The 21,127-nt window shown below is 54.0% G+C and overlaps 1 protein-coding gene across 1 annotated transcript in view; it reads right to left on the bottom strand.

The window, feature by feature from the left end:
- PHGDH (phosphoglycerate dehydrogenase) overlaps nt 1-21,127 on the bottom strand; it is a 31,585-nt gene continuing 10,458 nt past the window's right edge. The window contains exons 4-12 of the mRNA XM_021689956.1: nt 17,063-17,117; nt 16,870-16,968; nt 8,713-8,845; nt 8,109-8,257; nt 6,462-6,614; nt 3,428-3,560; nt 2,340-2,470; nt 1,201-1,438; nt 1-306 (exon numbers count right to left, since the gene is read on the bottom strand). Coding sequence (XP_021545631.1) covers nt 152-306; nt 1,201-1,438; nt 2,340-2,470; nt 3,428-3,560; nt 6,462-6,614; nt 8,109-8,257; nt 8,713-8,845; nt 16,870-16,968; nt 17,063-17,117 — 1,246 coding nt within the window. The 3' untranslated portion in view covers nt 1-151. The remainder of the gene's footprint in view (nt 307-1,200; nt 1,439-2,339; nt 2,471-3,427; nt 3,561-6,461; nt 6,615-8,108; nt 8,258-8,712; nt 8,846-16,869; nt 16,969-17,062; nt 17,118-21,127) is intronic.

Genomic DNA, 21,127 nt, shown 5'->3' with positions numbered 1-21,127 from the left:
GGGGTAGGCTCTTTATTGGGTGGTTATCACGGCACTACAGGGGTCAGCCAAGGTCTGCAGAGTAAGCAGCGTCAGCCTAAGGAATGTGGATCTCCTCTGTTGATCACAGTGGGCAGGATTCTTCAGAAACCTCCCCCTGCTCCACCCAAGCTTAGAAGTGGAACTGGAAAGCCTCAGTCACATGCTGCTTCCATGTTTCCAGGCTGGGCAGCAGGGAAGAGATGCCCATGACGTGCCAGGTCTCCCCATCTGACACCACTGAGGTCTGGTAGGACAGCAGCTGCACGCCTGCCTCTGCCAGGAGGCCTGGAAGTAGATAGGAAAACCGCTGGTTGGCACATGGCACGGGGGAAGGAGAAGCAAGAGGCTGGGAGCGGGGTCGGAAGACTTGGACCCCTGTGATCAAAGTTGCAATGGGGGGTGATGGTCTCAGAATCAACGAGCGAAGAGATGGAACAGGGCACCTGCCCAGCTTCCCTCACTATTCAGAGACTCTGTAGGAACACCCTGACAGTCAGGCCAGGCGGGGAAGGAATGATCCAGACACAAATTGCTTAGAGCAATCTCCTGACTTGCTGGTCGTCAGTTTCATCCAGACCAAGAGCAAAGGAGAAAAGCAGGGGAAAGTTCCCCTGGTCAGCTGGCAAGGATGGTGAAATTAGGCCTTTTGAGGTCTGGACACATTCTGCCAAACCTGCAAGTGCTCCAAAACTCCCAGGGGCCCAAAGCCAGGGTCCTGGGGCAGGTCCCAGATGTCCACGACTGCCAGAGCAGACGCCCTGACGTGCTTTGTGGCAGTCAGGCTGGCCCCCAGGGCCTGCGGTCGGAAGAAGGAAACCTGCACTCAAAGGCTCGGAGTTCCTGGAACACAGCCCTACGGGCAGGTCCGCACTGTGTGCTTCACGATGGCGAGCAGGCCAGTTAATAGGGGCTCTGCCACCTGTGATAAGATGCTTCCCCTCTGAACTCTGTATCCCCTTCCCAAATGTTCTGGAAACTGGCATGACAGACCCTCTGTATGCTGCAGATCCAGAAATGCCTCGAGGGATGGAGCGGGGCTAAAGAAGGCAAAGGTCCATGGAGCCCAACCCCAGGAGAGACCCCCCTCCCCTGCCACACACACACACACACACACACACACACACACACACACACCCCTGCTTCAAGGACACAGGCAAGCCCCACAAGACCCCTTCTCACCAATCATGGTGGGTAGCATCACAGGATTAGACGGCTGAGCCCGGAACAGGAGCAGGGGCAGGCCCCTGCGGAGAGGCACTTCTGGTCTGAAGACGGCTCCATTGAGCGCCTGCAGCACAGGCAGGGTGCCCTGGACCAAGCCCACAGCCTGGTAGGGGGCACCTGTCAGGGCCACGGTCAAGAGGCCTTCCCCACAGCCCTGCTCCCCTGGCACAGCAGGGTTGTGGGAGGTGGTTACCTGCAGGGAGAAGGTAAAGAGGCACAGTTATGCCATCCTCTGTGTCCACCTAACAGCCAGTTTGTAGGGCTGCAGCCCGGTCAACACGCTCAGCAATTCGGGGCCAGAAAAGAGAGCAAATGGGCCAAGCCTAGTGCGCCTGAGCCTTCGCTTCCTGGGACCGCCCATGGCCTCCCTCGAGGGGGGGCCAGGAGAGGTCTGCCAGGGACAGGTGGAGGCTGGGAGCCGGGAAGGAGGAGGAAGGGAGGCTGGCCTGCCCCAGAGGCTGACCCAGCCTGGCCCCCTCCTGCTCACTGCTTCCTGAACGCAGTCAGTGGCCTAGTGGAGGGGGGAGCGGAGGAGGGGAGACAGGGGAGCTGGGCGGCCCATCGCTCCTGGCAGCTCGCCCTGGCTGAGAGACGCAGCCTGTGATCTACAAGGGGAGCCAGAGGGGGAGACACGGAAGGGTCGGCGTGAGGGCAGCAGAGGCTAAGAGGACATGCTGCTAGCTTCCAGAGGGGGCGGGCTGATCAAGAGCCGGGGCGCCGCGGTCAACGGAGCCCTGGATGGAGTCGGAAGCCGCGCGTGCCGCACCGCCTCCCCGCCTCCGGCCGAGACAGCCCGGCGCCTCCTGCTCCCCAGCGGCAGAGTGCGGGTGCCACCGCCGCGCGTGCACAGCGCGCTTGCACACAAAGCACTTGCACGCGCATGTAGTTCACGCGTAGCAACGCTCAGAGGAAGGCGCTATTTCCGCTTGGCGGATGGAGAAATTCGGGCCGCTTGTCACGGGTGGGCGGTGTCAGCCGCAGGATCTGCACCCACGGCCCCCACCCCAAGAGCAGGGCTGGGAGCCTGCTCTGAAAAGACAGGGACAGAAGGACCGTGCAGACAGGAAAGGCAAGGGGGGCAGGGGGACACGCACATTGAGGCCGGCCTCTTTCACCAGCAGCTTGGCATTCACCAAGTTCACATCCGCCTGATGGGAAGTGTCTTTCAGGAGGCCGACAATGACCGCGGGGCTTAGGCAGTTGCCAGCGTTCTTCAGGGATGTTCCTGGGGACAGAGAAACTACCATGGGTGGCTGTTTGCTGAGCAACACAGGAGCCAGCAGATCACGGACACCTAGCTTCGGGTCACGGACTCCTCACTGCCCTGGGGGCGCCAACCCCAACCAGCTCGGGGCAGTTCCGCTTCCTCTGGAAGGCAGAGAGCCAGTGACCGCCCGGTTCCCCGCCTTGTTTCCTCTGGGCATCCCCCCACCTCTGACCTGGCCTATCACAGGCAATGCCCAGGGTCTCACCGCCCCCGAGCTCCCCCCAAGTGAGCAGATGCCCAATGGGCCATAGGGAGGACAAGCCTCCGCATGGTTTAGGGAACTAGAGCCTTCCCGTCTCTCAACTACATCTGCACAGGCTGGAGCCAGTGCAAAAGTGGCCAGAGCCTGCCCAGTCCCTGAGGACAGGCACCTCGGGCGCTGTCTTCGTTCCCGCTCTCCAGCTGAGCAGAGGCTCCCAAGGACCACCAGCTTGCCCGAGGACCAGCCTCGCTATGTCACAGAGCACAAACTGTCCCACCCTCTGGTCTAGCACAGCGCCCCGACTCTCACTTTACACGTGAAGAACCCAAAGCTCAGAGAAAGGGAAGTCACTCAGGTAAGCGACAGGGTCAGACCCAGAATCCAAGGTCCCGTCGCTTAATCTGGGACTCCCTCCACCCACCCGTTGCCTCTCCCATGAAACTCTGTCTCTCGTGGAGGTTTCTCTTGTGCCCAGAACATGCACATCTTAAAAATACTATATAAACGTGATTTGTGAAAAATCACACATTTCGCAGTGATTTTCTGTACCTCTCCCCTCTGTTCCCACTGGGTAGCAACTGAACTCCATGCAGACAGAACGTGGGACATGCAGTCCCAAGGACCAGGGTCAAGTCATTTCCCAGCCCCTCACTGTCTGTGACCTGCTGCAGACACAACCCTCTTGCCCTCTCTCTGCAGTGTCCCCAGCTCACCCTGTGTTACCACCTGGATGGTCCCTTTGGGGGATCCAGCCCAGGCTCGCATCAGGGTCCCCAGAGCTTCGGCCAGACCAATCCAAGGCTTGGTATGCGGAGAGAAGGCACTCGTAAGGGCCTGGGCATTCACCTGCACAGAAAGGGGGAGCAGAGCCAAGGTCAGGAAGAGGCGGGGATCCTAAACACAGCTCCACCTAGAGAGCAGAAGGCACAGGGCCATCCTTGTTTGAGTGCCTGGGGGTTGGGAGCGTGGAGACAACTTCCATCAGCCACCAACAAGACAATGACTTGTGCCTTTAGCTTGGGAGAGCTGTAGAGCCAGAAAAGAGCACAGAAGGCTAAGACCATTGCAAATTGCCAGAAGGGGGGAAAAGGCATTTCTCCCACCTACTGAACTGTGCCTGCCTCACCCCCTCCACGGGAGACTGGGTTTTCCTGTGCTGGGGAAAGGTCTGGACAGCACAATAGGAAGGTGGGTCTCTGACGTAAGATGGATGTTGAGTCACGGATCACTGGGACCTACGGTAGGTCTCTCCAAGGTGACTTCCTTTTTACTTTATACATCAACTAAAAAAAGAAAGTGAGGGTTTACATTGTCATTAATCACTTTGACCAAACAGCACAGTTTATAAAGCTGGACTAACATACTCTTAACGATCCTATCACTCTTCAAACGGCCCATGGGGAGTCCACCAGGAGGCATGCTGGGCAGCCGAGGGGGACAAAAGCCACATGTCCTTCTAAAGTTGTAAGTCTAGGGTCTGGACAGCTGGATCCCCACCAGGGGCTTGGTAACAAAGCCAGCTTGTCGCCAGTCAAAACTGCACTTCCATTTTGTGGTTCATGATGGTCTGGCTTCGAATTAAGTCTTGGCCACTTCTGTGAGTCAGCTTGTAAAGAGAACCAAAGGATCTAAGAAGGATTTAATTCGAAACACAGGGTTTGATACGAATCAAAGAGGCTGCCGACGTTGGAAATGGCCACGAGGCAGGGCTTCCCAGCAGGCCCTTCTGCGTGGCCGGCCGCCTGGCTCGAGGGCTCCCACAGCGGGCTCCCCCTCTCCTCTCCAGAAGGACACAGAAAAGAGCAGCAGTGAACCAGGAGGTGGGACGAGGGCAGGCCAGCTGCTGGGAGCAGAGATGAAGGGCGGCGCGCCAGTGGGCTGGGCTGAGGCTGCAGCAGGTGGAAGCAAGTGCCCTCCAGGCAGCCCCCGGGGAACCCGCCCCGAGGTGCCCACAGCAGGTCAGGAGAACCAACGGAAGGGCTTCAAGAGTCAGGCGCCCTTGAGCACCAACCTGATCCTAATGTTCGTCTGTGTCTAAGGTTACGACAAAACTGAAATGGAGAGGATGCAGAGAAGAATTAGGGAGAGATTTCCCATGTGACACAAATGTCTTTCTTTCCAAAAGCCTACTGCAGGACAACCAGCCACCTTGGGTGGAGACGGAAATTTGCCCAAGTGTAACGACTTTGACCAAGAGATTTTACCTCTGCTAGAAGATGGGAACAGTCTGGTTCCATCTGATGGGGCTGGTGGGAAGGAGTCCCCTTCACGAAGAGGCCTGGAATGCCACCACTAGCTAGTGACGCCACGGTAACTCCCAAGGGCTGCAATAGTGAGGGCGGAGGCATGCCCGGCACAGGGCCGCGGAGGGAAAGGCCCAGCCTGACTGGCCGGCACTGGCCACCGCCCAAGTCTCAGCCTCGGTCCCAGCGCGTCACCTGGGGAGAGCTGCTCAGAAGCCAGAGGTGCAAAGGGAGTGAGAAAGTGTCCCCCACTCTGAGGAGCCAAGAGACGCAGAACAGAGAGGGGAGAGACACACAGATGGAGAAGCCAAGCGTTGTCATTGTCGTCGACTACCATCCTGTGGCTGCCACCAGGCGGGTGCTGAGGGGTCTTTCAGGGGAGGAGCTGCTCCCTTCCTCTCTCAGGGTGTAGAAGGCAGGGTGGCCCGGAGAGCTGGCCAATCAAACCAGGGCTGGCAGGCCGAACAAAACACCCTGTGTCTCTCCTGCTGCGGTTCTGTCCTCAGCAATGAAAATCCCCAGCAGAGGGTCAGACAAGAAGGTCGGGGACTGGCCCCGGCCCTGCCCCTGCCTTGTTCGCTGCCTCTCTCCTAGAGTAGAGCCACACGAGCTGCAGAGAAGCTTACATCCTGGCTTTTTTGTCCTCAGAGAATTCAGAATTTAAAGATACAAACTCAGGAAATCTTAGGAACAAGAGAGAATGTGGTTCATTGCAAAAGGGTTGACACTGGGCTGGACAGGCCAAGCAAGTCTTTGTGAAGGGGTTGCAAGCCCCCTGAAAGACAGCTATGCTTTCCTTATTCATCTCTGTGTCCCCCAAAGGGCTATGACAGCATCGGGTACCTTCTGGAGCTTAAGGAACATCCGAAGATTAAATGAAGGAGGCAGGCCTGGAAGTGTAAGTCAGGTTAAGCTTGGGGGAGAAACATTCCAGGAAGGGCCCAGTGTGAGCTACGACAAGACGTAGGGACATTAGGCCATGATTTGAGGACAGAAAGGGAGCCTGGAGGGTTCATTCTGGGGGTGGGGATTCGTCCTGCCCAGGGGTCTAGGAAGGACACAGTAAAAGGAGCGCTCAGGTCCAGGAGGTGAGAGAGGGCCCTGACAGCCTTCTCCACAGACTGGTCCCCCAGCCGCCGCTCCCCATGGCATCCAGCATCGCCCAAGCCACACTCCTTCACTCCCAAGGCATGTGGAGAACAAAAGAGCCTTTCTCTGGAGCCTAGAGCCTGGAAAGAGCCACAATCTCTGCAGCAAGGCTACACTGTCGCAGGGCCGAGCCGCCTCCCTGCCACTGGGCCGCAGTGAGCAAAGCTAGGGACAGGGTGGTTCCTGTCGCCCCACCCGGAGGGCTGGCTCCAGGGGAGTCCTTATCTCCTGCTCCCAGGGCTGAATCTGGTCAGCACACCACTGCTCCCCGGAACTGTCACCATCCCCCAAAACCAAACGCCCTCCCCCGCCCTGCTCCGCCCTCCGGGCCCCAACCCCACTTGCCCATACTTACCACGCCCGCTAGAGATTTCCCCTTCACCATGTCCACAAACTGGATGGCGATCTCCTCCCCGCAGCGGCTCTGGGCCTCCTTGGTGCTGGCGCCCAGGTGGGGGCAGCTGATGACGCTCTCGTGGTCCACCAAGGCTCGGTCCCGTGGTGGCTCCTGCCCAGAAAGAGACACCTCTCAGTTGGCTGCCCAGGGAAGTTGAAAGAGAGGAGGGCAGGGGTGAGGACGCCTTCTACTTCGGTTTTGCCAGGGACGTCACAGGTTTCGACAACCGGCTTCCTCGTCAATGTCCCTTCACAGCAGAGTAGACAGAGCTATGGATGGGATTCGCCTCTCGGCTCCCCCTGCCTTTCGGTAAATCTGCACCTCTCTGAGCCTCGACTTCCTCATCTATAAAATGGGTTAATACTAGCCACCTTATAATACCTTGTGCAGATTGCACACCAGTAACACAGGAGGTTCTCAGCCAGTGGAAGCTACTGTTTCTGTTACCAGTTTTTCCCTCAAACTCCACCTCGCCCCTGAATCCTTCCAGCACTTACGGTTGGCTCCGCACGGCATCAGACTCTTTGCAGGCCCTCTGCACAGCTGTCCCGACCTGGCTCTCAGCACGACAGGTGGGCCACCTGAGCACCTCTGCCCACCCTCCAATGTCCTTTCCACCCCTTCTGCTCGCTGAGCATAAGGTACTGCCCTTGGGAAGGTCACTCAGGCCCCTTCTCTGGCCACCTGGGCCTGTGAGTAGCAAGTGCCAAGAGAAGACCAGAGACAGACAGGGGAAGGCGCGGAGCTGGGGAATGGCAGTACAATGACGGCCAGGCGCCCATCTGCCTTCAGGAAGCGTCCCATCTATGTGAGAAAGAGGACCAGGAGTACCAACCCCATGAGCTGTGTGCTCTGGGCAGGGCATACACAGTGAGGGCACCAGGGCTCAGAGAGGGCCGGGGACTTGCCAAGGCCCCACTGCAGGTCACCAGCAACCCCCCCACGGCTTGAGCCAAAATCCCTGCTCTTTCCCTTGGATCTGTGATGCCAGTGGCAGGACTTTTAAGAGAGGCCAAGAGCATTGGAGTGGAAATGCGCTGTCCATCATTCCATCTGGTGTACGAGCAGGTGGGGGGACGGGTGATCAAAGACAGAGTCTCTGGCTCCGACAGAGAGGCAGGGGGAGCAGCCCACACAGGACACAAGGGAACGCTTCTAGCCGTTGTCCTCAGGCTGCCTTTCCTCCCCAGAAGAAAGGAAGGCAGGGAAAGCCAACAGACACTGCGTGAAATGTCTTCTTGGCAATGGGATTCATTTCAGCAAAGACCTATATCAGTACATTAAATGCTGCCCCAAATCCTCAACCTCAGAACGGGTTTGCTGCGCCGTCCTCCCTGGAGTTATCCACATGACAGCAGGCCAGGGAGCCTGAGACCAGGAATTGGGTCCTATTTGAAATCTGGGTTTTGCAAAAGACAACATGGCTGCCTCCACAGTACGGCCCGCAAGGGCTCCCAAAACCACAGTGGCGTTATTTTTGGCAACAGAATTTCTCCTGTTTGCCATGGATGCTAGAGCCCTTAAGCCAGAGGCCTTTGTGCACACTGGGCTTTCTCGGTCCTGGGCCCCCCTGCCCAGCGCTCCCCTCCTCCCCCAGGCACTCACCTCTGTAAAGACGTCCAGCGCAGCACCAGCGCACCGACCGGACTGCAGGGCCCGGAGCAGGGCCCCCTCGTCCACGATCCCTCCCCGAGCGCAGTTCACCACGCGCACCCCCTTCTTGCACTGGGCAAAGGTGCTGTCGTTCAGCAGGCCTGGAAGGAGGGAAGAGCTCTCCTGCAGCACCAGAGGCCCTCCCCGCCTCGCCCCGGCTCCTCCCCAACAGGCCCATGGCCTCTCTGGCCTCACCTCTCCCTTCTCACCGGCTCTGCGGCAAGAGTCCCTATTCTGGATTTAGACCAAACACAGTTCAGAAACATCCTAGCAGCCCCTGAGCTGTTAGTGCTTCGAATAGGTCCCAGAACCAGAAAGGGAAGCAGCGGCCCCAGGAAGAAACCATGGGGTCACTGGTCGTGCACATCGGGCCAGCTCACCCCACGCATTTCCAGCTAGCTCATCCTTCCTCCGTGTGGGGCAGGGCCAGCCAGCCAAGCATCACTCTGTGCTCGAGGGACCTAGTCCCCAGCGTGTGCGGAAGGCCCAGACCGAGGGCCCACCCTTATCTGGTCTGTGGCTTCTGTGGCCGACCCACAAGCAGGGATACACCTACCTGTGGTGGAGGGCAGGAGAGGTGTGTGCACGGTGATAAAGTCGCAGAGAGGCCAGATCTCCTCCAGGGGCAGCTGCTGGACACCAAAGGAGGCCGAGACCTCCGGCGCGATGATGGGGTCGTACCCTACAGTCTGGTCAGAAGCAAGAAAGAGACAAAGACACAAGCGAATGTCACTGTCCCTTATTAGTACTGGTATTATTAATAATGGTGGCCATTTATTGAACACCCACCAAGCGCTACTGCTAAGCCTTTCCAAATGCAGCTGACCTCTCACAGTAAGGGTTGCTACTCTTCTCCTTTAGAAATGAAGAAAGTGGGGCTCACACATTAGGAGGGGCAGGCCCAAGTGCGAAGGGAGGTTTACCTCCAAGCTCTTAACCACGAACGGATGCAAGAGCAGCATGTGCGCGTGCTTGCACGTGCTTGCGCGCGCGTGTGCGCATGTGTGAGGTTGGATAAGTTGGAGCTCAGAAACCCTTAGCAAGCAGGGAGCCCAGGAGAGGCAGGACAGCCGTGTGGGGAGCGGTGACGTGCTCATAGGGTACGACGAGGCAAGGGAGGGCAGGTTGGCCGCAGCCAAGGACCCTCAAGGCCAGAAAACAGGCCCTGACTACTTCCACAGAGTGAGAAAGAAACAGGTGGGGGCAGGGGTGCAGAGCAGGGTTAGCAAGGAGACCAAGACCGGTCGCTGGGGAGGGGGGTTGCTGAGGCATCAGCGGGCAGAGTCTGGTCCCCTCCTGAAGTTCCTTTTAATAAGGCTTCAAATGCATCTAGTCTTGGAAGGCCTAACTTGGTGACTAACCACACAGATCCTTTCAATAAGGCAGGTTTGACGGGGATGGGGAGCGAGCACATCAAGAGGAGGGAAAAGTGAGGCATAAAGGCACCATGGATGGGGAAGGACCCAGAAAGGACCTTCTTCTGGGCTGGCGGGGGAGGAGAGGGTCCCCAAATCAGAGGGACCGCTCCGAGGCTGCCGAAAAGGGAGGGAGATCGGGAGGCAGGCAGCGAACTCTGGGGGTACAAACTACATCAGCCTCATGAAACTTGCCAAAGGTCATCAGATACTGGTGAGGGCAAGAAGGAAAGTCAGAGAAGACAAAGCTCAGAAGAAAGAAGAAAGGATGCGTTGTCATAGCTAATAATGGCAAACATTCCTTTAGCATTTACTGTGTGTCAGGGGCTTTCAACCCAGACCCGATGGATTAGGCACTAGGATTTCCCCGTTTTACAGATGAGGAAACTAAGGCAGAGAGGTGAAACGATTTAGCCAAGGTCACACAGCTGGCAGATGGTCGAGTGGGGACAAGAACCAGTGTTTGAATTCGAGAGCCTGCACCCCAAGTGCCCATCCTTCTAATGTGGGGTGAGGTCAGGACCCTCCCAACCCCACCTGAGAAAACAGGAGCGGAGTAGATGGAAACAGTCTTGGGTGCCAGTCACACATCTCCTCGGCAAGGGCAAGGCATTAGAGATTACCAAGCCTGTACCAGCAGCTGGGAAGAATCCATAACCAGCCAGGAAGCATCTACCTCTGGTCACTGCAAAGACTTAATCCACTTTCTATGTGGTCTACCCGGGAGGTCTGCCCAGGGCTCTCTCCATCAGCTTGGTCCAGGTCACCAGCACTGACTGGGGGGAAAGAGGTGTAGGGGCCATAACCAACTCAAAGGCATCAATGTCCTCAAGAAGGCAGGAAAGCCAACTGATCTAGACAGACCTTCAGGTGCCAAGGTACGGATGCTGAACCAGGAGGCCCGGACCTGGGTCCTCAGTCTGAAGTAAAGGAGTTGGCTGGATGATTTCAAAGTCATCCCCTGCGCCAACACTCAGCAATTCAATAATTCCTTGAAAAGACAGTTCCCTTAACCCTGAAAAGTTACAGGTGAACCCAAGAATGCTCAGAGGTGGCCGGGGATTGAACAACAACAAACAAACACAACAGAAAGTGTGATACTCTAAGTGTGGTCACTTCTGTGTGGTGGAATTCATTTTTTCCTCCTTTAGGCTTTCCTATGCTTTGCAACATTTCCCCTGCTCACCCTGAATTTCTTTGCGGGGGAAGAGAAAAGTCATCTCAGAAAATCATGGCATCTTAAGAGGATTTCTATGTAAAATTCAGCCCTTCCAGAGAAGAAATGGACATGGTTATGAATGAAGTAGAGCTTTCGGATCACATTTTTCATCATCAGCCTGAGGAACAGGGAAAAGGCAAGGTGGAGGTTTAGGGGGAGAGGCTGTAGGATCACAGGCTCATGACCACCACAGTCCCAACGGCCATTCCCCTCGGCTGTAACCTACTCGTTCTGGCAGGGACAATGAAGTGTCCAGGGGAGGAGAGAGGGCCCCAGGATCCCTGCCCGTACTCTTCCAAGTCCTCTTTGTCTGCCGGCTACTCGGAGGCCACCCGGAACAACGGCCCCGTTCATCTCTAATCCAGATGTACTTTGTTCATGTGAGCGGGGAGCGGAGGCGAACACCAGCAGAGGTCACAAAGCCGAGCCCAATGGAGGCCAGTCCACACTACTCTGGGGCTTCCAGGCTCTCAGGAGCCAAGAAACAGCATGGAGCCACGGGGAGGAAGGGTCCCGAGGGCTGAGCCGGGCCCAGTGGCCCTGTGGCGGGTGCCTGCAGCTAATGGGGAGCAGATGGGGCAGGAGGAGACGTGCATCCCCCACAGTGGTCAACAGGATCTGACTCAGCTTGCTTTCTCTTGTTCACCTGCAGACAACTGCAGGGAAGAATTTGGCTGAGAAAACTGTTTTCATTTTTCACTGGAGATAACCAGGGCAGATGGGAGCTGAACTCAGCTAGGAGTCGGGATTCTTACACCAGGAGACCATGTCACGGGGAGTAGAAAGAGTAACATTGGGCCCAGGAGACCAGTGTCTGAGTAGGGTCCTGACATGTCCCAAAAAGGGTCAGAAGTCCCGATGCGCAGAAGTTGGAGCAATTCCAGGTACATACCGTCCGAAGACTATTCCTATAGAGGAGCCTCAGGGAGACCCACGAAGGGGTTCCCCACCTGAATCCTAGCCTCAGGACAGACTCCTGATGCTGGGCAGCAGGGGAAGCCTAGCTTTTCCAGGAGTACTCAAGGGCCACCTCCTAGCTGGTGTGAGAAGGCAGCCTAGAGAGGCCGACCACAACTACCCTGGGCCCTCTGGCTTAGGAGTAGATGCTGGAGAACGAGGGGACCTTCACAGTCAAGGGTCTCCAACAAAGGAGCCTAACCATCATTTGGCTTAGGATCAGAACTCTCTTTCCTTTGCACAATGAAATCTTAAACAGAAACCATGTTCCTAAGGTACTTTCTAGAACTTGAGGCTCTGGGAAGAACGTAAAAAATCAGTACTCTAGGGCGGCAGGAATTCCAGTCACCAGAATGAGATAGGAGCTGCCTATCCTGGGGAGCTTTTGTCCTGAGAAAAGTCGAGCACAGTGACCGTTTAACCAACATGGATCAGGAACGAAGACAGGGTGGTGATGCAGGACAAAAGGTACCAGACTGGAGGTCAGGAGACCCGGACTTTAAGCTGTACTCCATCATTTACCATTCCTATTATCTTGAACCTATCATATAAGTGTCCTAGGCCTCAGTTTCCTTATCTGTAAACCTGAGGTAAGGATACTGACCCCGCAAGGGTCATTGCGAGCACAGCATCTGACACAGCAGACCTCAGTCAACATGAGCTGGGCCTGAAAGAGTCAGTGACAGGCGCCTCAGGTTCAATGTCCATCCCTCCGGACTAACTTCAGATTCATCACAACACTGGCCACAAAGAAACTTCTGGCCTGCTCCTCACAGAAAACCCTGGCAAGAGTGCAAGGCTCAGCTCCTGGCTGGCTTGGGCCTGCTAGCACATTCTGGGGGACATGCGAGCGTGAGTGAGTTGTGTCTCCAAAGTGTACAACCTGTTCTTCAACAACATGATCGAGAAAAACTTTGGGCAGAAGGAACACCATAGAGCCTAAGACTCAGATGACTCAGACCATTAGCAGGCCACAGACTGCCGGAATTCTCTGGAAACCCACATCTGGGCCGTGTGGTTCAGAGCAAGTCAGCAGGTGCTCTCAGGTGGCACATGAAGATCCCTTTCCAGGCCTGTGCTGGTTGGGAGGGGCAGCCTCGGTGGGCTCTCCCCCAACTAACTCCAACACGCACACCCTAGATGCTGTTGGGAAGCCGGGTGGCTAGACCAGATAGTGACAAAGAAAGGACAGGAAAGGTAAGGGGGGCATCCATCCCCAACATCTGAGCACAAAAGTGTCTCCGCCGATCACTCCTGTGGCACGAAGGGGTCAACTCTTAAATCGCGATACTCTGGAAGGGGTTGGATGCTAATCATCCATTAATAGCCTCATTAGTGATTAACAACCTGAGTGACAGATTAAAGCACAGGGTAAGACCCCAGGACCAGGGAGGGAAGGGGGTGACGAGGATGATCTTCACATGCTTTGCAGCGCCGCCCGAGCTGCCCAACTGGAACCACTCAGGGTCCCCTATGCCTCCTGGTCCACACTCTGTCTTTAATTACAGGGTTCTCCCAAGTTACTGTAACAAACCACAGTCCTTAATAATGTTGCTCAATTTCCTATGGCCACACAGTGAACTCACTGCTAAAGACCATTTCACAGATAAAGAAACTCGTGGCCCACGGGTAATGGGTGCTCGGAGATATCAGAGCTTTAAAGGCCACCTGCTTCTACCTCCCTGCCAGTGTTCACACCTTGTCCTCACACACTGGCCCAGTGCTCACCCAGTCTCCTGTGGGTGTCTGCAGTAGTGGGACACTCGCTCTCCCCATTGAATCTGGGGCCAGCTCGGGCTGTAGTTCTGTCCCCTCTGCCTTGTACCTGTTGGTCCTCCTTGGATCCACTCTTTAGACAGCATGACTCTTCTATAGACTGCCCGTTAGCTATTTGACGGCCTTCCGGTATGCCTCCCAAGTCATGATGGGGCTCAATGACCCCAGTGCCTTCAAGCCTTTCTTAGGAAGTACAGACATGAGCCTTTAACCATCATCCTATCTCCAGAGCTTTCAGTCTCACAGAGCATGTGAGGGTCTGACTGGTACAGAGCATGAGGAATCTCACCTTCCTTGTTCTGGAAGCCATAGTTCTTTTAATGCTGCCAAAAGTCACACTACCTTTTCTATCAGCCATGCCACTGTTAACCACACTGCATTTTTGTCAACCAAAGGTCCCCCGCCTTGGGAAAGCTTTTTAACAACACTTCTACATCCAATATGTGTTTAGTTGCTTTGGGGCTCATTTTAGGGCACTGATAGGGATTCTAGCTAAACTTCCTATTAGGATGCCCAACCATTCTAGCCTTCCTTTGTCTTTTAGGATCTGATTCCACACTCTTAAAAGTTAGCCACCTCTCCCTGCTTCCTGTCACCCAGGCCATTGATGAGAATCATGGAGAAGGCAGCGCCCTGCACCATCCTGTACCATGTCCCTCCAGATTGAGACAGAGCTATCCTTCAACCAGTTACTAAACCTTTTAGCACCAAGCTCACAGTCTCCATCTTAACCCCAAGGGTATCCTAAAAGATCTCACCAATGTCTTACTAAAGTTCACATTTCCAATGTCCATCCTTGAGGAAATGGTCAAATAAAAAGCAATTTGTCCACACAACAGAATTCCATGCAATAGTTTACAAATATGGTAAATTTATTTATTCCAAGACATACATTTTTATCTTAACACCATGTACAATGTTCTATTTTCTATAGGCATAGAATCCCTCTATAGGCCAAGAACTGTATGCATTCCATGTAAACGCATAGAAAAAAGTCTGAGATGATACACACCAAACCGATGTTACCCGTGAGACCAGGACTGGGGTGGTAATCAAGAAGATAAGGATCTATATTCCAAGATATGTGAGGATTCATTCACCTCTTACATGATTAAAATACAATTTTAAATCGTCCAGATATAAGACACTTAAGGATGTTCCTGATCAATCAGTCTAATATCGGTTTCCAAAGAGAGAACAAGGCCAATTTAAAACAACCTGTGTTTAGTAAACACTGATCATTGTTTCCTGCCTGGATGCTGATAAACCATCTCTTTCACAATTTGTTCAAGAATCTTCCCTCCTTGCCTTTAGAAAATCTTGCTCTTCCCAGCTGCTCAAACATTAACCAAGGAGCTTTGGATGATGCAGGTCAGTCATCTGCACCGAGGCAAAATTCATCTGGACCCAGAAATAGGTTAGGAAGCTCAGTCAAAGTGAGCCGAGAATATAAATGAAGGCCATTTGGGCCACTCTGAAATGACCAGGGCAGCTGGCCAGGGCCGGGGGGTTTGGCGGGGGGGTGACCACTCCAAGGCATGTTTTAGCAGTTTACAAAGATCATGTGCCAGAAGCAAGACAGCCTACAGTGACCCTCCAGAGACAGCCGGGCAGAAGAACCCTCAAGGGAAGCAGCGACGTGCTGTGACAGGCAAAACCACCCACACCCTCAAAGCCTCGCTGGGAACGTGGGCGTGTCATGCGTGGTCTGTCCGGACGCACGGATTCACATTCATGAGCAGGCTCTGGACATCTCTGAATCAAACACATGCCCAAGGGCTCAAGGTCCACCTCCCTCGTGCCTCTCGGAAGCAGCCCGGCAGCAGCTGAGAAGCTGAGCCCGGGCCAGATGAGCAGAGAAGCTTACCAATCACTTCCATGACTCAGGAAATGAGGTGGGGCTTTCTGTTTGGGTAAGTCACTGCCCCAAAGTTTCAAGTCCATGATAACCAAGGCTCCTGAGCTAGCAGAGGCCGGTGTGCTTTGGTGCCCTGGGGAGCCATGGGAAGGGGACGAACAGCCTTCCTGAAGTCTCTGTATCATCAGTGAGGCGCTCACCTGTTTGGCTATTTCACTCTGAGTCATACTTAACCCAAGGCCCCTGCTTTTAGAGGATCAGAATTCTCTGTGAGCTAAGCCTTAATCCCTCACAAAAGAGGAAGAGAAAGCGCTCCTTGCCGCGTATGGCACCTGGCCAGCCCTGCACAGGAGGGCAAGGCTTTGGTTTGTTCTCATGATCAGTGGATCCTGCCGGGCCCCCGCCCCCTCTCCAGGGATCTAGAAAAATGTGCTGAGGCTTAGGAAAGAGGTCTGGCTGGTGTAAATAAATGTGGTGGGGGAACAGGGACAGCAGGGAGAGGAAGACGTTCAATGTGGTATCACGGGATGCCCACCTGGGTTCTTGTCTACCTTCCATTTGCTGGAGGCCTGAGCAAAAACAAACTCCAGACATCAATATAAAATTAAGGGTTCATCTCAAAGGTTCCTTTTAACTCTATGAAGCCAGGAGGACATGGAGAAAGGGAGGAAGAAGGAGAAAAAGGGAAAATGCCATCACAGCTCTATGTCAATTTTTCTAGAAATGATCTGATTGTCAAAACTATTCTCCTTTCTGTTTAATGAAAGCCTTCCTGGCAGCAGTTTGAACACATCATGCCCCTAACAGCAAACAGCGAACAAAGAGTGAACAAGGAAATGTCCACGAGCACTCCTGGCCACCCTGTCACCCGCCCTGACGGGTCCCCTCCTGTGGCTCGGTGGCCTCCCCCTTTGCAAGGTCTCCTGGATCGGCCTCAGGGGATGACAACCCTCCCTCAACCAGAAGAACCACGGAGTTTCCAGAATAGGATGAAACCGGGTCCTGGAGGGAAACAGGGGTCAGGGAGGGTTTCTGAGCAATATGCAAGGTGTTCTAGCCAGCAGGCTTTAACTTCATCTCGGCAGCGTCTAGACAATCACCGCACCGTCCCTTCTGCACTATGGAGCAGAGCTAAAAGGTGGATAGAGACTTGCTCTGCTAGAAGGTTGCAAATTTCCTCCTGTTTCTCTGAATTATCACAGGCAACAGACACAGCCAATCAAAGAGCCCCTGTGGCAGGGGAGGAAAAGTTGAGCAGGATGCATGACCCCGCCACTCCACTGGGACCCAGAGCTGATGGACCTCCACCAAGCATGCCCAGACTTTGAGTTCAGGTGTCCAGAACGGCTACCCCGCCGACTTAGTCAGGGGCTCTAAAGGAGGGTCAGACCCTCCAAGGACAAAGCCTTCACCTTCTCTCAAGCAAAGCTGCCTCTCCCAAAACTACTACAGGGAGCCCCACGTCAAAGGGGTTCACCAACCTCTTACCTTCATTCCAAAGGACTGCATCCGGGTGGCCACTTCTCTCCCAATTCTGCCCAGGCCAAGAATTCCCAGGATCTTTCCATTTAGCTCTGTTCCCATGAACTGCAGCCAAAAAAGCAAAAGGCAAAGTGGCCGAATTAAGCACCAGGGACCTGGGCGCCGAGCCGGGCGGGGCGAGGCAGGGCTGGCCGCTCACCTTCTTCCGTTCCCATTTGCCGTCCTTCATGGAAGCCGTCGCCTGGGGAATCTGCCTGCAAGGACAGACACGGGCTCAGTGGGCCCACGCAGAAGGCGTGTGACGTGAGGTCTGCACAGCTGCCCCCTCTAAAGGTCATTCCCCTGGGGAACCAAGCTCAGGCTGGGTCTGGAGCTCAGGTGCAGAGACACCGAGGAGGGTCAAGGGAGTTCAGCAGAGGGAAATCCATCAGCGAGACCTGATGTGGGAGCCCCAGGATTTCTGTCTCCAGCTAGGAGTCTGATTTCTGTCTCCAGCTGCCTCAACCAGCTGAGTGGCTCCAGGCTGGTAAAAAGCAAGCGCCAATCCTCCGGGGCTCATAGGGATAACGAAATGGGGTATCGAGGGGCTCGGATAACATCAAGCGCTCCAGAAGTTCAAGGATTTTCGTTTTCCTCTTCCATCCAAGGCTGCAACCCATACCTTCCACTGTATCAATGAACAGCTGGGTACTTATTCTTCCTTGAGAGTTTCTTAAGCCCTAGCCGTCTCAGGCTAGACTGGGGTGGGTGGGTGCCAAGTCCATACCACCTCCTGTCCCAAACCACCCCCCCCCCAGCCTATCTCTTCCTCTTGGTTAACTTGGTTAACATGGGGTGTTTTCCGGAAGGGACAGAGGAAGTTAGGGCAGAGTCAGAGGTGAGAGGATAAGAGTATGTCATGTGGGAGGTGGTCACCCAGGCTTCTCTGGAAGCGAAGAAGGGAGACAGAAAACAATGTTTAGAATGTTTAAGGAGTCCCTGCTCTATTTTAGACACTCCATGAGAAATGCTTAGACACGCTTTAGCACATGTCATGCTCACCCCAACTGCATGGAGAGAGACAACCGGGGGGTTCAACACCTTGAACAGCATCATCCCACGCGGAATAGCTGAATGGACTCAAAGCCCAGCACATCCCCAGCACAGTCAGCCTTCTAAGTATTTAAATGCAGTCTTTCCTGCTGGCCACAAAACTCAGAGTGGTGTGTGTGTGCACGCGAGCGTGTGTGTGCGTGTGTAAGGAGGGAGAGACTCCAACATACTGTTCCTGTAGCTCCATCTCACCGAGTTCTTATAAGAAAACATTCTCTTGTGTCTACACACTGCCAGCACACGCTTCCATCTGAGGGTCAGGTTGAGGGGCGATCTGTGCTCCTGCGATCTCACGGGCAAACTCCTAAAGCTTCAGTAACAAGCCTCGTGGGCAAGAAGCTCCATCCTGCTCCTCTGGCCCATCAGTCCTCAGGAGAGGGTCCTTGTGTCAGGAATGTCCCAAGGACAATGACTTGCCTTGAGGAAGGGCTACCTTCTCAGCAAAGCTAGCCTGCTCCTATGCCTCCGACCAAGTGAGACAGAGCCCACCTGCCTCCTCCCAGGTCTGGCTCACGTCCTGCTCTCCACCCTCCTGGCCCCACAGTGCCATCCGAGAGAGGGCACGCGGCCCTGGACATCCCAGCCCCGATCAGCTGCTCTACCAGCTACTCACGGATCCTCTCCAGCCTTTAGCACTTTGGGGTCCTCACCGGGCCAGTCTGGGGAGGACCATGATGTGGGCGAGGGGCTTCCCGAGAACCAAATGGTAGCCATCCTGACTTACAAAAAGAGAAGGTGAAGTGGGCGAGATGAAAGCTATGCAGGCCGCATTCTCTTCTCTTTCTTTCTGTGTCACTGTTCTTCCCCTGCACCTCAGGAGCTCCTGCCGTCTGTTCAAAGTCCCCCAGTGTGAGGCCCGTCCAGGCCCCCTCTCTCCACCCACATTGCTCAATGCTCCCAACCTTCTGTCCACAGCACCCACTCTGCCCTCACTGCCCTGCTGGAAAAGCAGTCTGAGCAGACACACAAGAAGATATGAGAGACTGGCCATGCTTCCTTACTAGAGTGCTTAGTTCTTAATTTTGATGCATCTTTGATGGCGAGGTCGTTGGATGAGAGGTTGGAAACGGGGCACTTCCTTGAAACCACTCCACTTTACCTATTCTTTTTTTTTTTAAGATTGTATTTATTTGTCAGAGAGAGCGAGAGAGCACAAGCATGGGGCCGAAGCAGAGGCAGAGGGAGAAACAGACTCCCCGCTGAGCAGGGAGCCCAATGTGGTGCTCGATCCCAGGACCCTGGGATCATGACCTGAGCCAAAGGCAGACGCTTAACTGACTGAGCCACCCAGGCACCCCCTTTACCTATTCTCTTAAATAAAGCTGGTCTTGGAATAGGAGAAAAATTATTCCTGGCTCCCAAGCCCTTCCTTCCACCTCCAGAAAAAGAGTAAGAGAATTAATTAACTAGAAAGCTGATCAGTCCCTCACTCAAAAACAAAAACAAAAACACCACTGAATTTAACAGCACAAGTGAAAACAGGGCTTGAGGCTTCTCCAGGGGAAATCAGTCCAGCCCAGATGTTCTGGAAGATCCAGACAGCCAGCTCACGGACCTCTTCCAGGCTGGGTCCCTTTGGCTGCGCACGCTGTCCCTGTTCCTCCCTTTCTCCAGTCTCCTCTGCTCTTCACTGGCCAGTGAGTAGCAATGAATACTTAAGAGCTCAGGTAGAAATCATGGGGAAGAGTTAGAACAAAGGTCAACTCCTCCAGACCCTGTCCCAGAAGAAGAGAGAACAAGTCTTGAGAGGGGGAAAGAGTAATTTCTGGGCCCCAGAAGCTTCAGGCCTGAGTAGAGAAATAAAGAGTCTTGGCTGCCTGGGTCCCCTGGTTTAAGGATCCAAGGGTGTGTGAAGGGACCTAGTGAATTCCCTGCCCTGTCCATTGGCTCCTTGCCCTCCCCCCTGACCACAGAAGTGCCCGAATTGCCTATTCAACAACAGTACTCAATACAATCATTCTACTACCCAATACAGGAAGATTCATGCCCATTCTGCGCTGTATCCAGTGGTTCCTAGGCTGTCCCCTCTACTCAAGAGGCCCACACCCCCAGAATTCCTGCTGGAAGAGCAAGACATTTGATCATTTGAATTCCCTTGTGTTAAGAGTCCACAGGTAGGGACACGTGAGTGGCTCAGTTGGTTAAGCATCTGCCTTCTAGGTCATGATCCCAGGGTCCTGGGATGGAGTCCTGCATCGGATTCCTTGCTCAGCGGGGAGCCTGCTTCTCCCTCTGCCTGCCACTCTCCTTGCTTGTGCTCTCTCTCTGACAAATAAATAAATAAAATCTTAAAAAAAAAACCCACAAGTAGATAGAGCTTTTACTCCCTTCTATCATGATAAAGATCTGTAAGCCTAGTACAGAGGTAAGCCCTGGGGGCCAGGGCAATCAGTGAGGGACACAGCCCAGCCAGGGAATCAAGAGAGAGCTTCTCAGATGAATTAACACTTGAGCTTAATCTTGAAGAATAAGAGTCACCTGGATAAAGATGATAGGGAAGACTTTAGTTAAAAGTTATCAATCGATATCTCAATATTAGTTCACTGATTGTGATCAAAGCACCATATTAATGTCCCATGTTAATAATAGGAAGACTGGGTATGAAGTATATGGGTCCTTCTACTATCTTTACAACTTTTCTTTATATCTAAAACTCCTAAAATAAAAAGTTTGTTAAAAAATCCCCATGCCAAGTTTCACGCCTTACTGATCAAATAAGAATCTCTGGAGCGCGGGTCAGGCATTAGTATTTTTTTTAAGATCCCAGATGATATCAATGTGCAACAAAGTCTGGGAACCTCTGGGTTATGAGAGGTCTCTGAGGTATGGAGGCTGTTACATTTTGGCATTAATTCACTCAAAAATGTTCCGAACTAAATAAAAATGTTGAGCGCTGCTTCTATTTTATACCTATGTGCGGTTGGATTTTTAATAATGACTGTGATAAAAATAAAATACCGGAAAGACTCAGGAAAAAAAAGATGATGGGGAAGGATATTCCAGGGAGCAGAACCGCATTTTCGAGGCTTAGAGGTTCGAGAAGCCAGAGGATGGCGTGGACCACAGGAAATGACTAAGGAGGAGAGGAAGACGGCACACAGTTATTTTCTCAATGAGCCTGCTCCGGGTAAGAAGCAGCCAAGCTGAATGCCCATCCCCTACCGGGCCCCTT

The sequence above is a fragment of the Neomonachus schauinslandi genome, chromosome 4 (genome assembly GCF_002201575.2).
Source record: "Neomonachus schauinslandi chromosome 4, ASM220157v2, whole genome shotgun sequence".
In the NCBI taxonomy this organism is placed as follows: Eukaryota; Metazoa; Chordata; class Mammalia; order Carnivora; family Phocidae; genus Neomonachus; species Neomonachus schauinslandi.
The sequence above is the reverse complement of the archived record's forward strand: the minus strand, read 5'-3'. Positions and strand labels throughout refer to the sequence as shown.